Source organism: Myotis lucifugus, unplaced genomic scaffold (assembly GCF_000147115.1).
Source record: "Myotis lucifugus unplaced genomic scaffold, Myoluc2.0 scaffold_27, whole genome shotgun sequence".
Taxonomy (NCBI): domain Eukaryota; kingdom Metazoa; phylum Chordata; class Mammalia; order Chiroptera; family Vespertilionidae; genus Myotis; species Myotis lucifugus.
Genome location: NW_005871075.1, coordinates 5099916 through 5121394, shown reverse-complemented (window position 1 = coordinate 5121394; position 21479 = coordinate 5099916). Strand labels below are relative to the sequence as shown.

At 41.5% G+C, this 21479-nt stretch overlaps 1 protein-coding gene across 4 annotated transcripts in view; it reads right to left on the bottom strand.

Moving 5' to 3' along the window:
• The window catches only part of ST18 (ST18, C2H2C-type zinc finger), a 60010-nt gene extending 44229 nt beyond the window's left edge, over positions 1–15781 (bottom strand). The window contains exons 1-6 of one of the 4 annotated variants that reach the window (XM_023751900.1): positions 15589–15778; positions 10136–10517; positions 9726–10048; positions 4767–4901; positions 1483–1573; positions 346–450 (exon numbers count right to left, since the gene is read on the bottom strand). In XM_023751900.1, coding sequence (XP_023607668.1) covers positions 346–450; positions 1483–1573; positions 4767–4901; positions 9726–10048; positions 10136–10517; positions 15589–15769 — 1217 coding nt within the window. In that variant the 5' untranslated portion in view covers positions 15770–15778. Of the gene's footprint in view, positions 1–345; positions 451–1482; positions 1574–4766; positions 4902–9725; positions 10518–15588 lie in introns of all 4 variants that reach the window. The other 3 variants (XM_023751899.1, XM_023751901.1, XM_023751902.1) reach the window with 3 other exon arrangements.
• Positions 15782–21479: the final 5698 nt, after the last annotated feature.

The window sequence follows — 21479 nt, the reverse complement described above, 5'->3', positions numbered from 1 at the left end:
GAGAAAGGTTAATTCAATCATTAGGAAGACCATAGCTGACCAGTGGAATGGGTTGCCTTTAGTGATGCAAATTTTTGATTAATATATGTTATCATATACTTTAGTTCTTTTAGATTCAACCACATTATGTTACCTTTGCATACAGATTAATTTCAAGTGAAACTTCTGGATGGTCTAGAAGTTCATTTAAGTGACAGTATGATCAACTGGACCAGCCTCTCCAGTGACTATTGGTAGCTGAGAACGAATGTTGGCCGTAGTGAACTAGCACACGAGAGGGGACAGACCCATTGCGTAGGAGCATGGCATGAATACAGTACCAGGCGTGTCATGGGAGGGTCATACCTGTGAACCTGGTCAGAACACTGCCCAGTTTGGGAAGAATCAAACTGACTTTTGTCCTGGGACATTGCCAATTTTTCAGCCGCAGCAATTGGACAACCCGAAAGACTGTCAAAAATAAAACAGTGAGAATTTGAGTTAAAAAAAAAAGATAACATAATTTGCTTTGGCAGGTACCTCACATCATACCTCTCACACACTATTAAGTCACATTAATAGCTCACTTAACACAGTAAAGGGGTTTGCAAACTATAGTGTCAACATATGTCCCTCAACCACATCTCAGAGGTGGTAGATAACAAACTCATATTAAAAATCAAAGTATTACCTAAAGAAGAAATAACTAAATTATCCTGAAATTTCTATAATATTTTAAGTGGACAGTGCTCACTCCAATTGCAATGTATCCAACTATAGATGTTAGCATGATAACTCCATGATTTATCTTCGGATCTTTAGGGAAATGTTAGCAACTTCATTGGATGTCTGAGTTTAAATAGAATATGAAGGTTTCTGGCAATATGCTTATGAATCAAATAGTATCTCCAGACCACATAGTCTATACATAATACAAAATACACATAAAACAATAAGCATTTTCACCAAAAATATTTACATATACATAATACATTTGTATATAAATGCACATATGTGTTTTAAGGTAGATGAGATCTCAATGAGATGAATCTCCATGAAATGTAGTAATATTTAGCTTCATCCTAATATATAGTCAAAACCACAGCATATCGAAGCCTTTTGGGTACCTTTTTAATGCTTTTAGAATGGGGTTCAAGATAACTCCTAAGCGATTCTTTTCAATATCAAAACAGCTATGGGTTCAGAGCAAAAGAAAACATGTTCTACTTGTAGGACTACATGAATGTGTAATCCTGGTCTTCAAATTTAACATTTGTGTTAGCATAATTGACTGCTAAAAGAACATTTCTAGGAGAGTAAACAGTGAGGTCATTTTTTTTTTAGTCTGCACAAATTGAGAATACTTCTTATCTACTTCAAGTGGTCAGGTATCTGATACTGCTGCAGTGATTTGGATAACACATTGCTAGCTTCTTATTTTCTTGATGGAAAGAGTCTCTCACTTCTTTGTAATGTAAAAGGTTAGCAACTCATCACCATTACCTCCTGTGGGTGTTCCGGTTGCTGTTCACATGCCCTCTTCCTGTGCATCCTGGGGTGGGGCACTTGAGCACATTTTCATGCATGGCAAGAACTAAGCACAAAATGTCACATAGAAGGAAAAAATAATATACTATAAGCACATGACACAAGCACAAGGTGATTTCTCAAGTTTGCAGTCAAATGAATTTAGTTACATAACCCTCGCTGCTTCCTCCCCATAGTTATTGGGGTTGAAGTAAATGGGCACTTAAGGACTTCAACAATTAAATTCAGCAAGTCTGAGGTTTTCTAAACTTCCTATTATGGTTAACGCTAGACTTAAATGAGATGATTCTGCTTATATTTAACTTAAACTGAAAAGCTTATATTCTTCCTTTTATATTTATACTAGTGGCCCAGTCCATGAAATTCATGCACATTAAAAGGGAATTAATTAGAGGAAATATTTTAATATTGTTATTTTGTTTCCATCTCTCCATCCCAGTCTCTCCCAGTCTCTGTCTCTCTTTGTTTTTCTAGCAGTCCTCCAGGCCTCCCTGCCTCCCTTTCTCCCTCTTCCTCTTTCCCAGCTGGGAGGGGGCAGGGCCAATGGGGGCAGCTCCATCCTCTGCCTTCCCTGGGGCCTCATTCATAGAGAGACTCTGAGAGCAAGCTGGGAGGGAGGGAAAGAAAGGGAGAAAAGACTGTGAGCTGGTAGGCGCTGTGTGTGTCTGTGCGTGTGTGTGGTTGTGAATGAGTGTGAGTGCCGGGCCCCCCCTCCCCCGGCCTCGGCCCCACTGCCACAAGTCCCCACCCACCAGAGCCTGTTGCGCACGCAGCCTGGGCGTTAGGTTGAGCCTTTGGTCGTTTTGGATGTGATGGACCCTGGCTCTTTATATATATAGATGCTTTTCCTTGGAGTGAATGGAAAACATTATTTATCAAACTAGAGGCCTGGTGCATGAAATTCATGCATGTTGGGGGGGGGAGGTTCCCTCAGTCCGGCCTGCACCCTCTCCAATCTGGGACCCCTTGGGGGATGTCCGACTGCCGGTTTAGGCCCAATCCCTGTGGGCCTAAACCAGCAGTCGGGACATCCCTCTCACAATCCAAGTACCACTGACTCCTAATCTCTCGCCTGCCTGCCTGCCCTGATTGCCCCTAACACAGTGGTCGGCCAACTGCGGCTCAGCAAACCGCAGCTCATGAGCCACATGTGGCTCTTTGGCCCCTTGAGTGTGGTTCTTCCACAAAATACTGACTTCTGCGCATGGACCATGAAGTTTCAATCGCACTGTACGTGTGCACCCGCACGTGATATTTTGTGGAAGAGCCATACTCAAAGGGCCAAAGAGCCACATGTGGCTCACAAGCTGCGGTTTGCTGACCACTGCCCTAACCGCTTCTGCCTGCCAGCCTGATCACCCCCTAACCACCCCTGCTGGCCTGATTGACGCCTAACTGCTCCCCTGCTGCCCCGAAGGCCCCCAACTGCCCTCCCTGCCAGTCCGATGACCCCCAACTGCCCTCCCCTCCTGGCCCGATTGCCCACAACTGCCTTCCCCTGCCACGACCCACCTCCTCTGCTGAGACCTGCCTCCTTCGCGGGAGGCGGCGGAGACACTGGGACCGGTCTCCTCCATGCCACACAGAGCCATGGGACCCCCAGGTCTCAGTGTGCAGAGCGACCGCCAGGCCCCACCTCCGCTGTGCACGTGGCCATCTTGCGGCGGCTATCTTGTGGTGGCCATCTTGTGATGACGTCACACATGAGAGGCACCTAGGCTTTTATTAGTATAGATAGTTATTCTTTCTATCTTTTCCCCACAGTATGACGTTCTGAATATGGTCTTTTTTTATTTCCCAAAAGACATTATTTTGATTCTTTGTCCATCACCCCCCACTCCTCACCCTCACTGCCATTCAATTATTGGTGGAAGAGTATGGTTGAGGCAATCAGTGTGAGGAACTGCTAATCCAATGGGGCAGTGATGAGCTGATTAGTTTCAGTGATTTGCAAAAAAAAAAAAAAAAAAAAAAAAAAACCTTTTGAGAAAGGTGATGTTGGGCATTCCCATCACTGTGGTTTTTATGACCCAAGAGGTGTTTCAATGAGTGGGTTCAAAAAGTAGAGGATGTAACACAGAGATACTTGACAACCTAGGAGGCAGTCCTTTCCTTTTCCTTTAGTTTCCTAGTTCACAGTGGGCATGTGGGTGGAGAGACCAACTCAGGTTGGCTCTTGCCCAAGGCCCCCAGCTGCTGTTGTCCTGGGGCAACATCCCAGACATTCCGTGACCCTCAGTGCAGCGGTCCAGAGGGCATTGGCGAAGTGATGCACTTCCCACATTTCAGTGATGCACTGAGGCTAACGCTCCTTGTGGGTAGAAGGAACCCATGCCTCTGAGTACGCAGTCACACAGCGTATCAGCCATGCCTTTCATTTTCTGTACTTTGATGCTTTGATATCTGGGGCCTTGCTAACCGTGGGGAGCCTGCCCCTCCCAGGGCTACCTAATTCCTAGACACAGTAAACACTTTTCAGTGGCAAACCAACCCCTTCTGAGCCCTCACCCAACTGCCTTTCATCAGGTTCTGGCATTACAGAACCCTCTCACCTGCCCCAACCTCCCAGGGCCAGAGCCCCCGAAAGGAGTCAATCTAGCCCCGTGGTCGGCAAACTGCCACTCACGAGCCACATGCGGCTCTTTGGCCCCTTGAATGTGGCTCTTCCACAAAATACCACGTGCGGGCGCACATGTACAGTGTGATTGAAACTTCGTGGCCCATGCGCAGAAGTCGGTATTTTGTGGAAGAGCCGGTATTTTGTGGAAGAGCCACACTGAAGGGGCCAAAGAGCCGCATGTGGCTTGCGAGCCACGGTTTGCCGAGCCGCAGTTTGCCAACCACTGATCTAGCCAATCCTAAACCTGCTCACTCTGTTCCTTCCCAGGAAACCACAATAAAGGCTGTTGCCCCGCCCTCACTCTGCCCCCGACTGGCCCTGGGACTTCCCAGGGTGGCCCTGCCTGGTGAGGCCTGCCCCCTCCTCTTGGGAACTATGAGTAACAAATTACCTTCTCAATATCAGTCATCGCATGACCTATTGGCCTGACTGTTCCCACATTTTCTATCTCTACACTGTATTTTAAACACCAGGCCAGATGAAAATTATCTTGATGAAATGTTTAACAACTTTATATTTCCATTCCTAATTCCAAATTAGAGGAGAAAGAGGATCACACTGTGATGCTGTGGGATGTACAACAAGGCACCTCCTTCTTTTAGAGCTAAGCAGTACTCACTTTCGAGGGGAACCCGCACTTTGTGGGGGCACCCCGAAAGGCTGCGGTGGTGGGGGTAGAGCCCTGTCACATGGCCTGTGCCATCGCACCCGGGGATGGGGCACTTGGTCTCCCTCTTCTCAGGCCTCGGTGAATCTGCAGAGAAATAAAATGGAAAGATTCGTTTGGTTATTCTTCTTTCCCTTCCTTTTCAATAGGATGGCCTTGCAGGGTGACATTCTCACTTTATTCAGTTTTATCATCATAAACATTCTTCTCACATTGCCTTGAGTGAGACCCTCAACTAAGACCTGTGGACACATAAAAAAGATTTTCAATTTCCTTGGTTTCCTAAGCAAAGGCTGACCCAGGGCAAGGGAGTGTTAAAACACAAGATGGCTTTAAGTTGTCATGCCACAGATTGTAGTTAGAGCCTCACTGTGAAAAAGCAAGTCCACACCACAGGATACACAGGCTCCTGAAAAGAAAAAGAAAAAAGGTGAGAAAGAAGAAAGACTTTATTTAAACCCAAAACTACCTCCTATTGAAGGTGTCTGGAAAAAGCCGGTTCACAATGACAAAACAAAGAAGCCACCATATCTGAGAAAGACATCTCTGGCCTTGTCACTCACAAAGCAGGTGGCCCCAGGCTCCAGGGCCCAGCCGCTGCTCCTAGACACGTGTGGAACCTGCTTCTGCGAGAGTTAGGACAAGGATGCCAGCATGCCACCTGGTGCCATGGCCAGTGCTGCAGAGGCCCGAGGTTCCAAAACGCCAATGGTTTGCCATTTGGGATCTGCAGGCAGTGGCTACAGAAAAGGAGCTGCTGGCTTTACTCTGAATGCAAAAGCTAACAACAGAGGCAATAGGAAGGAGGTTTGGCAAAGCAACATTCTTGCAGGAACTTAGAGAGAATGGAAGTACGAAGAGTGGAGGCCGCCCTGCATGGCCTGGAGGGTGCTGCCAAGAGCAGAGGTGGGGGTGCGGATCCCAGGCACAGCCAGGCAGGGACCGGGGACACCTTGGTCAGGGGAAGGGCTGAAGACAAGCCCTGGGTGTAAGCCCTGGGTGTTAATCGTCTGGTCTTCTGGCTGAGGGTTAGCTAAAGGGTTAGCTAAATATATAAAATGAATGAGAACTAACAGAACTACTAAGGAGGTTAAAACTAACAGAGAGGCCTTCTATAGAATTTTCATATTTGTGGTCGAGATGGCAAATGAACTTCAAACACAAATGCATTCTTCTAGCCCAAACGGCCTCCCTCACTAGTGCATGGAATGAAAAATAATAATGAAAATAAATAAGCTGCCAGCGATGGGACGGGGGTGTGGGGGTGTGGGGGAGGGGGTGAGTCCTGCCAGGTGGATGTGGAGGGCACGTGTGCTGCCGCTCCAAGCATGGCCCGGGGAGCAGGGCAAGGTCACAGGATGTGGCAGCCGTCTCCAGGGCAGAGGACTGTGAGAGCAGACGTGCCTCTGAGATAGCATGCCACCCCAGTTGTTGGAGTACAAGCGGTCCTGGGCAGGTGGGCACAGCAGGTTGTATGTAATGCAATTATTTGGGAGCAGGGTTTCAGCAAAGGGGGAGGAGCCAAGGGTCCTTCAAGTTGTCACTCAGGGGCTGGGGGTAGGGGAGCCGAAAGAAAGCTCTAAGTTAAGTGAGAAATGAACAGAGGAAAGATAGGGATGCCTTGAGGAGCAGGCGTTTTGTTTAAAGAGAGACAGAATTTAAATGCCATCATGTGGAGAACATACACTTTTCTGTAAGAGACAAAAGGGCTTTGACTTGTTCTATGATTTTTATGGCGATAGATTTTATTGAATCCAAAAACGTTGCCCACTTTCAGGTTGTCCTCTCCAGGAGATCGCTAGTCAAATTCCTTGAAGTTTGCTGATAGCGAAACTCAGAGGGTTGACAGCACAGGAGAGTGAATTAGGAAAAAAGGAGAAACAATGTGTAATTCGGTGCCTTTCCTCTCTTGGACCTCACCCAGGTGAGGCCACATTTCTAAACCAGACTGAAAGGTTTGGCGTCGAATGTGCCTCCTCTTTGCCACACTATCGGTGCGCAGGAAGCCAGAGAGGGTGTGGGAGATAAGGCCGCTGGCTCCTGACCAGGTGTGGTCCCCTGACGTCCATCATGCACCTTTGTCTGCAAGCTCTTTTCTGTGGGTGAAACGAGATGCTAATGAAATGCTCTATAGGGCAGAGCCCCTGTGCAGGCTGAGAAGCCAGAGCTCCTGTGATCTCAGGCCTGGCTCCTCCATTTTCTGTGTGAAATGCTGCATAATGACCGTCTCCCCTGATGACTCTACATCCTGGTTTGTCTGGGACTGTCCCAGTTCCCGCCTGATATACCTGTGTGGTTGTTCATATCACTCCCCTTCACTCCAAGAGGCTGAACTATACATTCTACGATGACTCTACTTATATTTCGACTTAAAGTCTCACTAGATGCTTGGTGGCAACAGGATAGTCAAACTTTACTTTAGAATTGCTGACTCATCTGAAGTCTTGGGTAAAATGATATTTTAAAATTCTACTGTTCTCTCCTTAACAGCTGTCACATGCCCACAGTCTATAGAAAATGAGGATGATATTTTGAAGAGCGTGGCTATCATTTGGGAAAAGTGTTGACTTAGAAGCATGGAATTTATGCCAGAGAAAAAAAGCACCTCTAACGCTGCTGGCTCCCAAATCTAAAAAGAGGAACAGGAAAGTTAATACTTAATTTGGACTCTGTAGGCATTCTCTGGACCACACCTACAATTTCTCTGAGTTCCACTTCTTTTTCCCTGTCTGTTATATACTACTCTGGTCTGGATCTTCCTGGCATCGGCTATTTACACCCCAAGGCAGGACAGTGCTCTACGCCTGTGGTTCTCAACCTTCCTAAGGCCGCGACCCTTTAATACAGTTCCTCATGTTGTGGTGAACCCCAACCATAAAATTATTTTCGTTGCTACTTCATAACTGTAATTTTGCTACTGTTATGAATCATAATGTAAATATCTGATATGTAGGATGTATATAGGCGACCTCTGTGAAAGGGTCGTTCGACCCCCAAAGGGTCGCGACCCACAGGTTGAGAACCGCTGCTCTACGCAATAAGATATACTGTTGACCCATGCAGCAGCATTAGCCATTCAGTAAATCTCCAACATCACCCAAGTCTATAAGCACAGATTCCAACGCCTTGTTAATTTTTGAAAACAAAAAATAGTTTCAAAAGGTCTATAAAATTGACCCAAGGATCAAGTATTTCAAGCTGTAGCACAAATAATTAAAATTTCTCCAAATACTGGATTACATTGGCTGGAAGATTTCATCAATTGTAAGATGAAACATAATTTGTATGCTAGTAAGAAAGAAAAAACTATTAAAATTTAATTATGGCACATTCTGTGATTTCAGAGATATTAAACTGGGAAACTCTGTATCTTAGGATGAATGAAATGTAATATATTAGATATTATGAGTTGGGGAATTGGAAGCAAATTTCTTTTTTTCTGGCTTGTAGTTTATTTAAAAAACAAAACAAACAAACAAAAAAAACCAAACACGCAGATAAATCCAACAGTTGCCTATTAGTGGAGTACACAGAGCTAAATACAGTGTCCTGTCCCAAACCACACACACGTCATTAATATTCTGTCCCCATCCCAACCCTGGCAGAATGTTTGCATAGCATTATCTAGTTCCTCACTACGTGACGTCATCTTATTCTTTTCTGCTTTCTCAGCTCTGAGCTGCAAGGCAATACCTAATAAGATTGCAGGTGAGTAGTAAAACAGACTTAAAATGACAAAACCATTCATTCATGCATAAATAGCAACCAAACATCTAACTCTTCTAATAAGCACAAGCTTCGGGCCACCACCTTGATTTTCCCTGATTCTGTGGTTACCAGCCTTCAGGGTGTCCAAGAATCAATTGACAAACTTGCTTTAAAAATGTCGAGTTCTGGAGCAGTGAGTCTCATGAGATCCTGGAAATACACATCTTAGCTTTCTAGGCACTTACATACCATTTGGGAAACTCCACTTAACTGTAAAAAATCATCATCAGGCCCACCTTGTGCAAGGTTGGGGGTGGAGTGGGGGAGGGGATTATCTTTATGGGAGAGAAAACACAATTTCCCTAAAGTCTGAGGAACAATTTTAAGCTTATTTACTCTCGCATTCAAGCTTGGCCCAGATTTTTGTGGACCCTGAGTTAGAGAGCTTGTAAAAAGCAGAGGCTTATAAAAGCATTAACAGCCAGTTTTATCCTAAGAAGGATCAGATAGATCATCCTGCTTGACTTGCAAGTAGTTTAACGTTATTTTTTTATTATTATTATTATTAATTTCAGAGGGAGAGAGAGATAGAAACATCAATGATAAGAGAGAAGCATTAATCAGCTGCTTCCTGCACGTCCCTCACTGGGGATGGAGCCGGCAACCTGGGCATATGGCCTGACCAGGAATTGAACCATGACCTCATGGTTCATAGGTTGATGCTCAACCACTGAGCCAAGCTGGCCGGGCTATTTTGAAGCTTAAAGACAGTCAGATGACCCCAGAAAGAGGGTGGGAAAGAAATAATAAATTTCTGGAATTGACTTGATTAATATGATGATTTAAAATCCAATAACTTGATTAATATGATGATTTAAAATCCAATAAAGACTAATATACTTCTAATGTACAATAAAGTACTTTTAAAAAAGTACTATATTCTTTTTAAAAGCAATCAAATTAGAAGAAATAGAGGCAATGATCCTTTTATCGTGTGTCAAAACACTACACAACTGACCAAGCTTGATCTGAGAACAATTTAGAGAAATTGCTTATTTTATAATATAAAATATAAACTAGTTTTCAAATGGTGTGAAGTTGTCCAAACAGCTATCTGGAAGAAGTAATCAAGTCTGAACTAATTTTTTTTTCCCAACCCTAACACAATTTTCTTTCTAAAGAAAATGCAAAAGCATGTCTTACGTTTATTGTTAAAGAGTTGTCTTCCACCCATGTCGGTAACTTTGGCTTGTCTCCTTTCCCCTGCGAGGTGCTCCAGCAGAAACCTGTCCAGCTCTTTGTAGGTGTTATGGAAAGTACAGCCTCGCTCGGCCTGCAGAGCGATGGCCTGCTCCAGCAAACTTAAGTTCCCCTTGGCCTTCTCCAGGTCCACAGACTCCTCTGTCATCACGGCCAGGCACTGGCTGTCATCCTCCTCGGCCCCGGGGAAGGGGGCCTGCGCTCTGCCCTCCAGTGCATCCGTGCGAGCGCTGTGCGGGTCTCTCCTTTCTGGGTCAGAATCACACCTGTTTTCACAAGAGATAAATTTGTCACCTTCGGTCTTTATTTCGGGGACTTCCACTATGTCTTTCCTATCATCCACTAAAATATACTTTGGAACTCTACGTGGTTTGGCTTCTTCGGAGAAGTTGGAGCCACTGTCCCAGCCGTTCTCTGTACTTTCCGAGTTGCTTTCATTGTCATCGGAGGAGCAGAATCTCCGCTGGGAGTCGCCGATGTGGTCTTTTCCGTCATCGGAATGAACCATAAAGCACTCGTCCACCTCGTCGCTCTCTGCTTTGAGAGACTGGATGCCACTGTCATTGAAGTTTTCATTTGTGGTCTGGACAGATGCACTGTTTTCAAATTTCCCCACGTGCATCAAAGATTTGACCACGAGCTCTTGGTAGCAACCGTATCTGTCTTCCTTCCCATGAGAGTTTTCTTGTGCAGTTGAATGAACATTCTCATCCAGAGGTTTTGTCATGATTTCTTCTATGGGGAAAAACACATGCCAATATTTGAAAGACAAGAACAAAAATCGTTTATGGAAATTTTTCTAAGAAAATTATTTAAATTTATTTAATAATTAAAAATTATTTAAAAAATATTTTCAAAATAATTTAAGAAAACACACACAATATATACATACATATGTATATATAATATGTAAAATATGTGAATATGTAGGCTCTATTAATTTTAAAAGCATTAGGGAGAAAATATATATCTTCTTAAAACAAAACTTACACCTTCATATTCTGAGAATTACCTTTAAAGAAATGAGCTATTAGAATTTTCAGTATATTAAGAACTAAGTACTTCTAGGGTACTGAAGCAGTAACAGAATGCTGAATGCGAAATTATTGTTACTTACCTCTTACATTTGCAAATCTTAGCCACCTAGAAATCAAATATATATAATGCCATGCATTATAAAGGAAATAGTCATCAGATTTCTCCGTTAGCATGGCAGTATATCTTCAAAGCTTATTTGGTTTCAGTTTTCTGTCTTCATAGTTTTTTTCAGACATACTTTCAGATTTTATGGGATTTCGTTAAAATACGAAATTCATCTACTTGACGATAACTAAACAAGTTCTGAAAGCTTTCTAGATTTCCTGACCACTTTCAGAATTGTCACCCAAAAGTTCCATGTGGAAGGAAAGACAAGCAAATGGGAAAATCAGCATGATCAAATAACGCCTTACCCAGTAACACATTTTCTGGTCTGGTGCTTCGTGCATTTGTGTGAAAAGGAAATGAGACGGGAGATGGGGATGTTTGGAGGATGTTGAATGTCAACTGTTGTTCTCGGTGCAGGACCAGCTGGAGTCCTGACAGTCAAGGAGCCCATGAGTGAGAACAGGCCCCAGTGCTGGTCTGCCTGGGACAGTCCACCCATCCCTCCTGTCCCAGGGCAGTGTTCACATCACCCCCTTTCCTTCTCAGCAATGGCCCAGTGGGGGTGATAAGATGGTGTGTGTGTGTGTGTGTGTGTGTGTGTGTGTGTGTGTGTGTGTGCATCCCAGTGCAAACACACCAGTGAAGGGTCCAGATTATCTGATGACCTAACCCTTGCCCAGGTCGAGGTGTCCTCCAGCGAGCACAGCACCCAGCACGTACCAGGCTGTGAAATGCACCAGACAACCCAGCAATGCTTCCTTTAGTGAATACTATGACCAAAAAAGAGGAAGAGGAGGAAGAAGAGAAGGAGGAGGAGCAGGAGGGGAGTGGGGGACGGGCAACACAAAATAATCAGCTACCTGAAGGACTGCTAAAGACACCAAGTGAAGTGCATTCTGTGTTAATAAGCACCTTTGGACGGAAGAAAAGCACAGCCATCCCATGTGAGGGCTGTGGGCGAGGGTGTCTGAGCAGAAGACAATGAGCCTTTTTTTGTCTCATTTAATTTTTTTTTATAAACATTGTCTCTGACAAGGACACTCAAAAATACATCTCCATCATCTTCCTTTCTGGTAATTATCTCCCTAAATCAACACTGGACTGCCAGGATCAAGTAAATATTGCCATAGTAACTAAAAGCATTTTTGGATGAAGGGAAGAATTTAGTCACAACACTAGCCCCTTTAAATAATGCTGATTATAGGGTGCAGTCTTTTGTTGGGATCTATTCAACATAAACTGAAAAATTTAACATTTTACTTCCTAGAAAAGAGACTGGATAAACAAGCACATAATGTTTGATAGGATGGCCTATCCTCTCCTGAATTCATATCAGAGGAACTCCAGGTTTAAATAATATATTAAACATAGTCTAAAATGCAAATGAAGTTTTTCTCAATATCACGGTTGGTGATTAAGAGAAAGTGTAAAGGGTTATGATAATTTTAAAGTATTATGAACTACAGAAAACAAATAAAAAGCATTTTCAGTGAATATGCTCAATTCATTGAACTATTCTCTCACTCCACTTAACTACCCACATGTGTACAATAATGATTTATAGACATTATACCTAATTATGCATATTTGGGCTGTGGTAGAGTGCTAACAAAAGCTCTAGAAAGCAACAATTACCTCTGTTGCTTAGCTACATAGTTTAAAATATTCCTATTAAGTGCAGATCACCAGAGAGGCGGGAGTGACAAAAAATGCACATGTGCACGACAATGCACTTCGCTGTGCCGCTGCCAACTGCTAGCATTTTGGGTCATTTCCAGTTTACATAATTGCTTGGTTCAACTGTTTGTTATATGCTAAAAGAAAATATTTATTAATTATTCCTCAGAAAGAGAGGAGTCCTGCCGACAGCCATGCCCGTGCGCGTTGCACACGAAGGTTTCCAGGGATGGCCTGAAAAGCTGCCACCCGACTTTCCTTCCGTGAATCCCTCTCTCCCTGGCTTTCACTGTAATTACAGGGGGGAAAGAAGTTGAGGGAGCCTTTGAACCCGACAGGTCTGCGACGAGACACTTGTTTCTCCCAGCTCGGTGACAGGCTGCCTACTTCTCTATGCGAGTGTGTTTCTATGTCCCAGGGTGGCCTCGTGACTTAGTCTGTGATTTTGCCACTGAAATCACTAGAAGATGGCTGCCTTTCATATCAGAGGAACCTAGGCTTGATTCTGGGCCTGGCATGCATCTCTGTTCCAGCGCTTACAGGTCCTTAACCTCTCTGATCCTGGCGTCCTCCCTCACACGGGGAGGCACCTGCAGACATCCCGGGGGAGCGCGGGAGAGCAGGTGACACCCCGAAGGTATTCAGGAAGGTGGCTCTCTTCCCCCTCCCCTAGATACTGTGTTAGATGATAGGGAAGGCAGAGGCTATGGGGCCCTCCACATAAGTGAGGTGGAGCTTGTTTACCACACGGAGGGTCCAGGGTGCAGTTTTGCCATTAAATGGATACAAGCTCATGATGTGAACTTCCAGGAGCACTAGACCCTCTCCCTTCAGCACCTGAAATGCCCACTGAAGATGCAACCAGGTGCACCCCTGGCCAGGTAAAAACCTCGGAGTACCAGCAGTAAATGAGAGAGAGATGAGAAGCCCTTACGCTGGGCCTGGGGACCAACCTAGCTCTCTTTCCTTCTGAGGGTGGGGGATCACTTGCTCAAAGGACTGAAGAAAACTTAAAAGAGTTTTGCTCTTTTGACCAGAGATAGGAGCATCTGTGACCTGTCGTTTCTGGAAATGTTGACCTAATGTTGCAGAAACTTTGCGCAGTCTGCTTTCTGAAGGTGGTCAGAGCTTGGGGAGAATTAGCTGCTGAAGCATGGCTAGCTGGTTATTTTGCTTATTCTTCAATTGTTTCCTAATTATGTCCTTCCCAACATTTACAAGCTGCATTACCTTAAGCATTAAATCTCCGTGGTCCTTAATCATCATGTCTGTAAAATTCTGTCCATAATCATACACATGTCATTTCAGGTAGATTAAATGATATAACTTATTTGCCAAGAATATATTAAAAATTCAACAATAATGGCCACTACTTCTGGAATTTTGGCATATTCATTGTTATTAGTAGTGATTCCAGTATTAATATAAAAAATAGGTAACATTTATGAACCTGCAAATAGATGTCCATCAACACTTACAACTGAAATTTTAACTGAGTACATTTTGACAATATATTTTCTTGGTTAATACTAGGCATCTACAATGGTTACACATCATGATACCATCAGTGGGCAGATACAGTCCAAGTCCAACCACACTGATTCAAGGACTTTCTAGATTCTATCTGCAATTTTCATGAATCAACAAAAATCTAACCAACTCAAGGAAACAAAAAAAAGTCAAAGATGATTATAATTTACTAATGAGCCATGAGGCTTTAAGCCATATGTTAAATACAGGAAAGTCAGAAAATTTACTTAAACATCATCAAATCAGAATATAACTTTTTTTTTAACTACAGAACCTCAAGCTACTTGTAAGCCAAGATTACTGGAGATCTGTGGACTGTGATCTGAGATTTGTGCTCACTCGTCTTTCATATGCTTTTACATCTGTTCTGTTGACACCTATTGCTGTTACTATATTTCTATATATTTATGATCTAACACTCTTGTTGCCTTTGGTTTGTAGAATATATACTTTTTTTTCAAATTATAATTCATTTGGTATATTTTGATTCCTATAAAGTCACATTTGAAAAAACATGTTTATTTAATTTAGAATACCTAATTTCATTTTCTAATAAGTCAAGCTTTAGATTTCTTTTTTTAAATACAATTTTTTGAGATATTTTGCATGTTCTTTAATTTCAGCCTCATGCACAATGTGGTTGGTGATATTCTGACTCCTGGAGGCACTGTGACTACCAGGGACCAATGGGAGTAACTGTGAACTGGGGAGAAACACCCTAAAATTCTGAAATTGTAACAACATATAACTTGTAATGCAAACAGCATTTAATGAGTGAAGAATTAAATTCATGAAACATAATGTGTGCTTATAGGTAAATTAAAATGATTGTATTTTGGAAATAGTGGGCACAGTAATAAATTTTCTATATCAGTTTTCTAGATAGAGATGCTAGACAGCCAACTTTACGTCCTTCTGCAGTCCGTTGCTATAAATATTTATTTTTTAAATGTTGAAAATATTAAGATTGCATTCCACCTGCATTGGTCCATGTTGTTATCACCAATTATATTTTGAGGGCTAACTAATATTATATATATTTACAAAACAAAAATATTTTGTTTTATTCATGTATATCATATCTTAAATATTCTCAAGATTAAATCTGCCCTTTTATTTTGAAAGGTTCTTTCAGGCATTAGACATCTACCCTATTTGGGAGTCAAGGTATTCGTCAGCTTTCAGGTTTAGTATCTTTTATATTCTTCAAAAAGAGGCACAGTCCAATCCTGCATTTTGAAAATGAACGCAGGGCAAGGCCTCCCCGGTGCTTAGCTTGAGACATCCCACAGTTACAGACAAAAATCAGCCCTCACTAAATGGATTCGACGTGAAAAAAAATACTTAATTTTGCTTCCAAATTCAAACACACAAGCTGTATGTGTTCTGCAGAAGCTAAGACTGAGTCTTCGGTGCCTGAGGGCAAATGGAGAGTTGGGCCCCTCCTTGCTACCTGTGGTCCGGTGAGCGTTGGTCCCCAGCAGGCCGTTGTCCTCCTCCGCCTCCGTCCTGGTATCGAGCCCCTCCTGGCCGTTCATGCTTGGGCTGTAGTGTCTGGGCTTCATCAGCAGGGACTTTCTCTTGTTGACAGGGACCCCCGAGGCCTGCTCTTCAGCTCTCCTCTTCTTTGCCATGGAGCAATCATATGCCGCACTGTAGGGATTGAGGCAAATGAAGAACATGGTGAAATACTTGACTGCTATTTGACGTTCATGAGTATGACTCCAAGTCTGTGGGAACTTGGGACTAAAAGCCTAGGGCTTGTTTTTGGCAAACCCTAAAGTTTAGGGTTTGTTGTTGGCATGAAAGAAAACAGCCCATCCACTGAATCGATTGTGGATTCTATGTTACTGCCTATCCAAAGATCATCCTTAATCCCGAGGAAGCATATGTGAATCTGTGCTTCGCTTGGCGCTACAATAAATACCCAGGGAAGGATGAAACAAGATTTGCACTGGCTTGCTAATCCTAAGAAACAGCTAATGTGAAAAATTACCACCGGATACAAAAAAAAACCACACATGCCCAGGATGGATAAATAGCAAGGTTTTTCAATAGTTGTTTATCTGCTTATCTCTGCCACAGTTGCACATCAAACTTGAGATGCCATATCCTGAGCTTTGACTTGAAAGAAAGGAGAATGAAAGGAGCGGACGTTATGAACACTTAATCAGCCCATCTCCAGAAGCACCCCCCCCCCACACACACACACACACACACACCCAAAAATGCTATGTGGCATTCTATTTTTTTACTCTCATCCTTTTAGCACACAGAACAAACACAGAAAAGGAGGAGAAATAGATTGGATTTCACAAGAATGGGCAACAATTTATTCTTACTCCTGTTCTCATATCATTTTATTTGAAAATGCTCCTGAGGATGGCCCTTTCAAATAGATTTCCTGCATACAGCTCACTCGGATTTAATGTAGATCACTCTACGTATTGGAGTTAAGACAAGCATTCTCTTAGCAAGATACAGGAAGACCAGAGGGTTTAGGCAACAGTGAGTCTCAAAGTAGTATGTTATTCCTTACTCCATCACTAAGAAACTGATGAAATGCTCAGTAATATTACTAAATAGATAAAGGCCTTAAGTTGTTCTCTTTAGAAACATTAATGCAAAGATGGTGGCCCATTCATGAGAATTACTTGATTATTGTTATACATGCATCCTTGGATTTCAAAGAGTAGATTAAAAAATGTCAGAAGAAAAAATACTATTTCTTCTAGAGGGGAAAAAAGATTCTGGAAGGAAAGATCATTCAAGAGGGTTAGAAATCTCTCAAAAATAGATTAAAATAGAAGAATTTAAAATTATTCTGAGGAAGAAAAGGGTGTAGTGCCTAAATAAGCTAATGTGCTTGTGTAAAATTTCTCTTCGGAGCTCAAATTTAAACTGACCATGCACAGAAGATAGAGCAAAAGAGAATATAACCAGAGAGCAAACATATGCCTTTATAAGAAGACTGCAGCAAACAGAAACTTCCATGGCCTTAACCTACCAATTTGTCAAAGAAAACAGCCTACAAATGTGGTTATGATAGCATGAGACCAAGCCCAGAGACACAGAACACCCTTCCCCTTGCCTTCTTTTCAAGGAGATTGACCTTTGAAGAAGGAGGGACAGAAAAAAACATATCAAAAGGAATAAATTTCCTAGTTATATAAAAAAAAGTTCAAGAAGTTCCCTAAACGAAAGTCTCCTACATCAAGTGAATTTCCATCAAAGATGCTCAGAAGAAATACAAGACCACTAAACCATTATCTCAAACTAAGGTTTATAGAAAATAAAAGAGTTCTAAAAAATGTCACTCATATATTAAAGCAGGAAAAAAAGAGTGGATTCTTAAAACCAACTTAAGCATAACAATGGAAAGAGACTGAGAAAGTTCACGAAGATGAAGTTGTGTCAGTCCTGGAAACACTGATCAAGGCGACGTGGGTGGTCGGGGTGGTTAAAAAGAACTGGTCAGCCAGAAAAATGTCCTGTTTTTCTTTGATGGTGATGAATGGGACTACACATCTACTACCTGCAACACCCTTACAACTTTGTCTGGTTAACACTGTTACCTACGTGTACTTATAAAGACTAATTACATTCCCCAAATCACAGATCGGTCATTGGTGGTGCTAAATCCCAGTCTGCGGGCCCCAAGGCTCAGGCTCCCTCCTGCGTGTCGCCAAATCAGAACAATGAACTTGGGTGATTTCCATATGCATGTGGCAGTTGGGTGAAGTGGTGCCTGGATAAACCAGCCACCTCTCTAACTGGAAGGAAGCTGCCTGTCACCGGGTGTTGGCCCATGCTTCGGGTGCAGGTATCGACCATGTCCATTAGCTCTGGGGGTGCTACTGACTTGCGGCAATGAAAAGCATGCTGAGGAATGTAATCAAGACCCCCAAACTGTCCAGAGATGGAGCAGTAGAATGAATCTAACCAGGTGGCATTTAATGGCAATAAAACTCAAGATGAGTATTTGGATCCAAATAATAACTGTGTCAAGGACGAAGAAGAAATACAAGGTTTTATCAAAGGTACACATTTAACTGAAAATAAAGTTATTGTATTTGATACACTGTGTGTATCAAATGACATTCCTTAAGTCATATTAGCTGTGTAATCCAGAGGTCCTCAAACTACGGGCCGCGGGCCACATGCAAATACAAATATTGTATTTGTTCCCGTTTTGTTTTTTTACTTCAAAATAAGATATGTGCAGTGTGCATAGGAATTTGTTCATAGGTTTTTTTTAAACTATAGTCCGGCCCTCCAACTGAGTCTGAGGGACAGTGAACTGGCCCCCTGTTTAAAAAGTTTGAGGACCCCTGGTGTAATCTGTAACATAGAATTGAGTCTTTTGGAAAACCAAATCCCTTATCCATAGAACAAGGGTAACAATTTTCATATCACATGTGGCAGGTAGAAGGTAACATCTGGGCTGGTAAGAACAAAAGTAGGTCAAGATAGAGCTGGTCTGACTCCCAGATCAGTGCTCTTTGGATTCCATCAACATCAGGCTGATGTTGCCACTCTGCAGCATCTCTCTCCGACACACTGTGCGGATGTATGCATGCTTGCATGTCCATAAAGGCACTTTCCTCTCTTTACGTCTAATTTATATTTACATAAATTACATTAGGTTTATACATAACATTTGCTTTAAATCTCACACTCTGTGCGCTTCTCCATTGCAAAGTAGCCATGGCCCCCGACAGCATTTGGAGCTAAAATGAAAAGGCTTTATAATAAATATTACCCTTTGTGTGCGCATGGAAAATGGTCCCTTTCCCTAGTTTTCCCCGAGGCACACTATTTTGGCTTTATTGTGACACTTCACTGTGACACTGCAATGAGGGAAAGCCATGCTTTACATGTCACTGAAAGAAATGCCACAAAATGCTAACATATCTTCTCGAGGTTGCCAGAAATAATTTCCACTGGGTTGTGTTTTCCCATCTGCAGAGCTCTGAAATGTTAAGGAAATAAATGAGCTCTATTATCTATATTTTTCTAGTAGATGAGAAAGAAAGAGAAAAAATACCCCTGCATTTATTGTTCTGTTCAATCAAACTGTTGCTTTAAACATCCAGAGTCCTCCAGGGAACTTTATCAACGCACCAAATACCTTTCAATGCCATATTTCAAATCTATGGTTTTGATTTTATTAAAATATCTTTAGCATATCTGCATTTTTACCCAAAGGAAATGTTTGGTTTCATATTTAATAAATGCTTCCATTTAGAAACTCAAATTCTAATTTGAAATCGTATTCCCTCTGATGACAACATATGACTGAAATTTTATTTAACAAATGATTGAGGAAAACAATAATTAGATAACATGAATGAAAAAGTCAGTGCTGGAAATATAATTAGAAGTCAAATTCATTAACTTTTCAGATTTCAGAAAAGAGTACAACAAATTAGGGAACTGTAACCCCCAACATTTGTCCATTAAGCTCTGGGCTCCAGAACAGTTTTCTAGTTTATTTTTCACAGTAATCAATTCTCAATGCAAGTTACCAGAAAATATGTAACACATTTAAAAATGTAGCTTCAGCAGTAGATATATTCTAACAACATTTCCCCAAAAGAATATAACAAAAATGATTTGGAAGTTATTAATCCCTGAGTCCAAAGGAATGATTTACATGCTCCAATATTTCCATGGAAACTTCATAGTAGGTATGCCTACTGATTTTTTCTATCTAGGCAGAGTACTACAGACTCATGGAAAGGTACCAGAAAGTATGAATTTGAATTAAAAAGAAAATAAAACAGTATATGGTGATGGAAAAAGAAACACTTAAACTATTTTTTTTTAGAGGCATGATTGTGTTTGAGGAAACCCAAAAGAATCTATAGATAAAACACTAAAATAAGGAGGTGAATTTAGTAAGGTCACTTTAGAAAATTATTTGCATTTCTATAAAGCAGCAATAAACAATTAGAAATAATAATTTAAAAAATAAAACCATTTATACTATATAGAAATAAGAAATACCTAGGAATAAATATAACAAAATATGCATAAAGTGAATATAAAACAAATAACATTTCGAGAAAATTAAAGACAAATAAAGGAATATAAAATATTCATGGAATAAAAGACCCAGTGTTGTGCAATTTGAATTCTCCCCAAACTTACCTTTTAGATTTAATACAGTCCCCAGAAAAAAATCTTAAGAATAATTTTTTTAGAAATTAACAATTTAATTCTAAAATTTGTATGAAAATGAAAAGCCCCACGAATAGCAAAGATCATCTCAAAGAAGAACAAGAACAAAGTTGAAAGACTTATAGTCTTGGATATCAAAGTTTATCATAAATCTGTAGTACTTAAGATACGGTGTTATTGGGGCAAGCATCAACAAATAGACCAATGAAACCGAAGAGATAGATGTTCCATCTATTGGGTCCAGAAATAACGTCACACCTATATGGTCAATTTATGACGTGTCACTTGGGAAAGGGTTGTTACTTTAATGAATAGCACCAGATCCATGGGATATCTATCTGAAAAAAGTCTTGACTTCTACTGTATAGTAGATACGAGAAATAAATCCAGAAAAAGTATGAATTTAAAGCTGCTAAAAAAAAAAAAAGTGCAACAATATCCTCATGTCCTTAGTGAAGATTATAAAAAGCACTAATTTAAAGGAAAAGACTAATTAGCATGGCTTAAAATTAAAAACTTTTATTCACCAAAAGATACCAGTAAGCAGTGCTTCCTATCAATATTCTGATTCTTGATCTGTTGACACAAGCATGTTTACACTGTGAAGATTCATTGAGCTCTACTCTTATGATATGTACCTCCTTCCATTATACCCTTCAAAACGGTTTTTTAAAGACCAGTAAGAGTAAAAAAAGTAAGCTACCAAGTGGGAAAAGTTTCTTCTAACTCATATATACAGAATACTTTTAAAATCTTCCAGATAATTAAGAAAATGACAATTGATTTAAAAAGTAGCAAAAGCCATGGGCAAGCACATCACAAAAGAACTGATACACAAATGATGAGGTGCTCAGGCTCTTTCACCTCCAGGGAAATGCAAAAAAAAAAAATTATTGGCTTCTTAGCTAATAAAGTAGGAACCCTAAGTGGGACCCTCTAAAACTTCTCCCTTCCCAGCACCAAAATAGTAAATCTACAATATTATATTCTAGAAGGCATGGCAAAGGTGAGTGCCACCCTTAGAACTTAGAAAATGCTTGGTGGGTGGTCCCTATCATTTTTTCCATTAAATTTACAAGAGTGGACCCCAATAAGATTGATCCTGGTGATTAACAATGGACTGCTACAAACTCAAACAAATAATAGTCCTTTCTGCTAGAC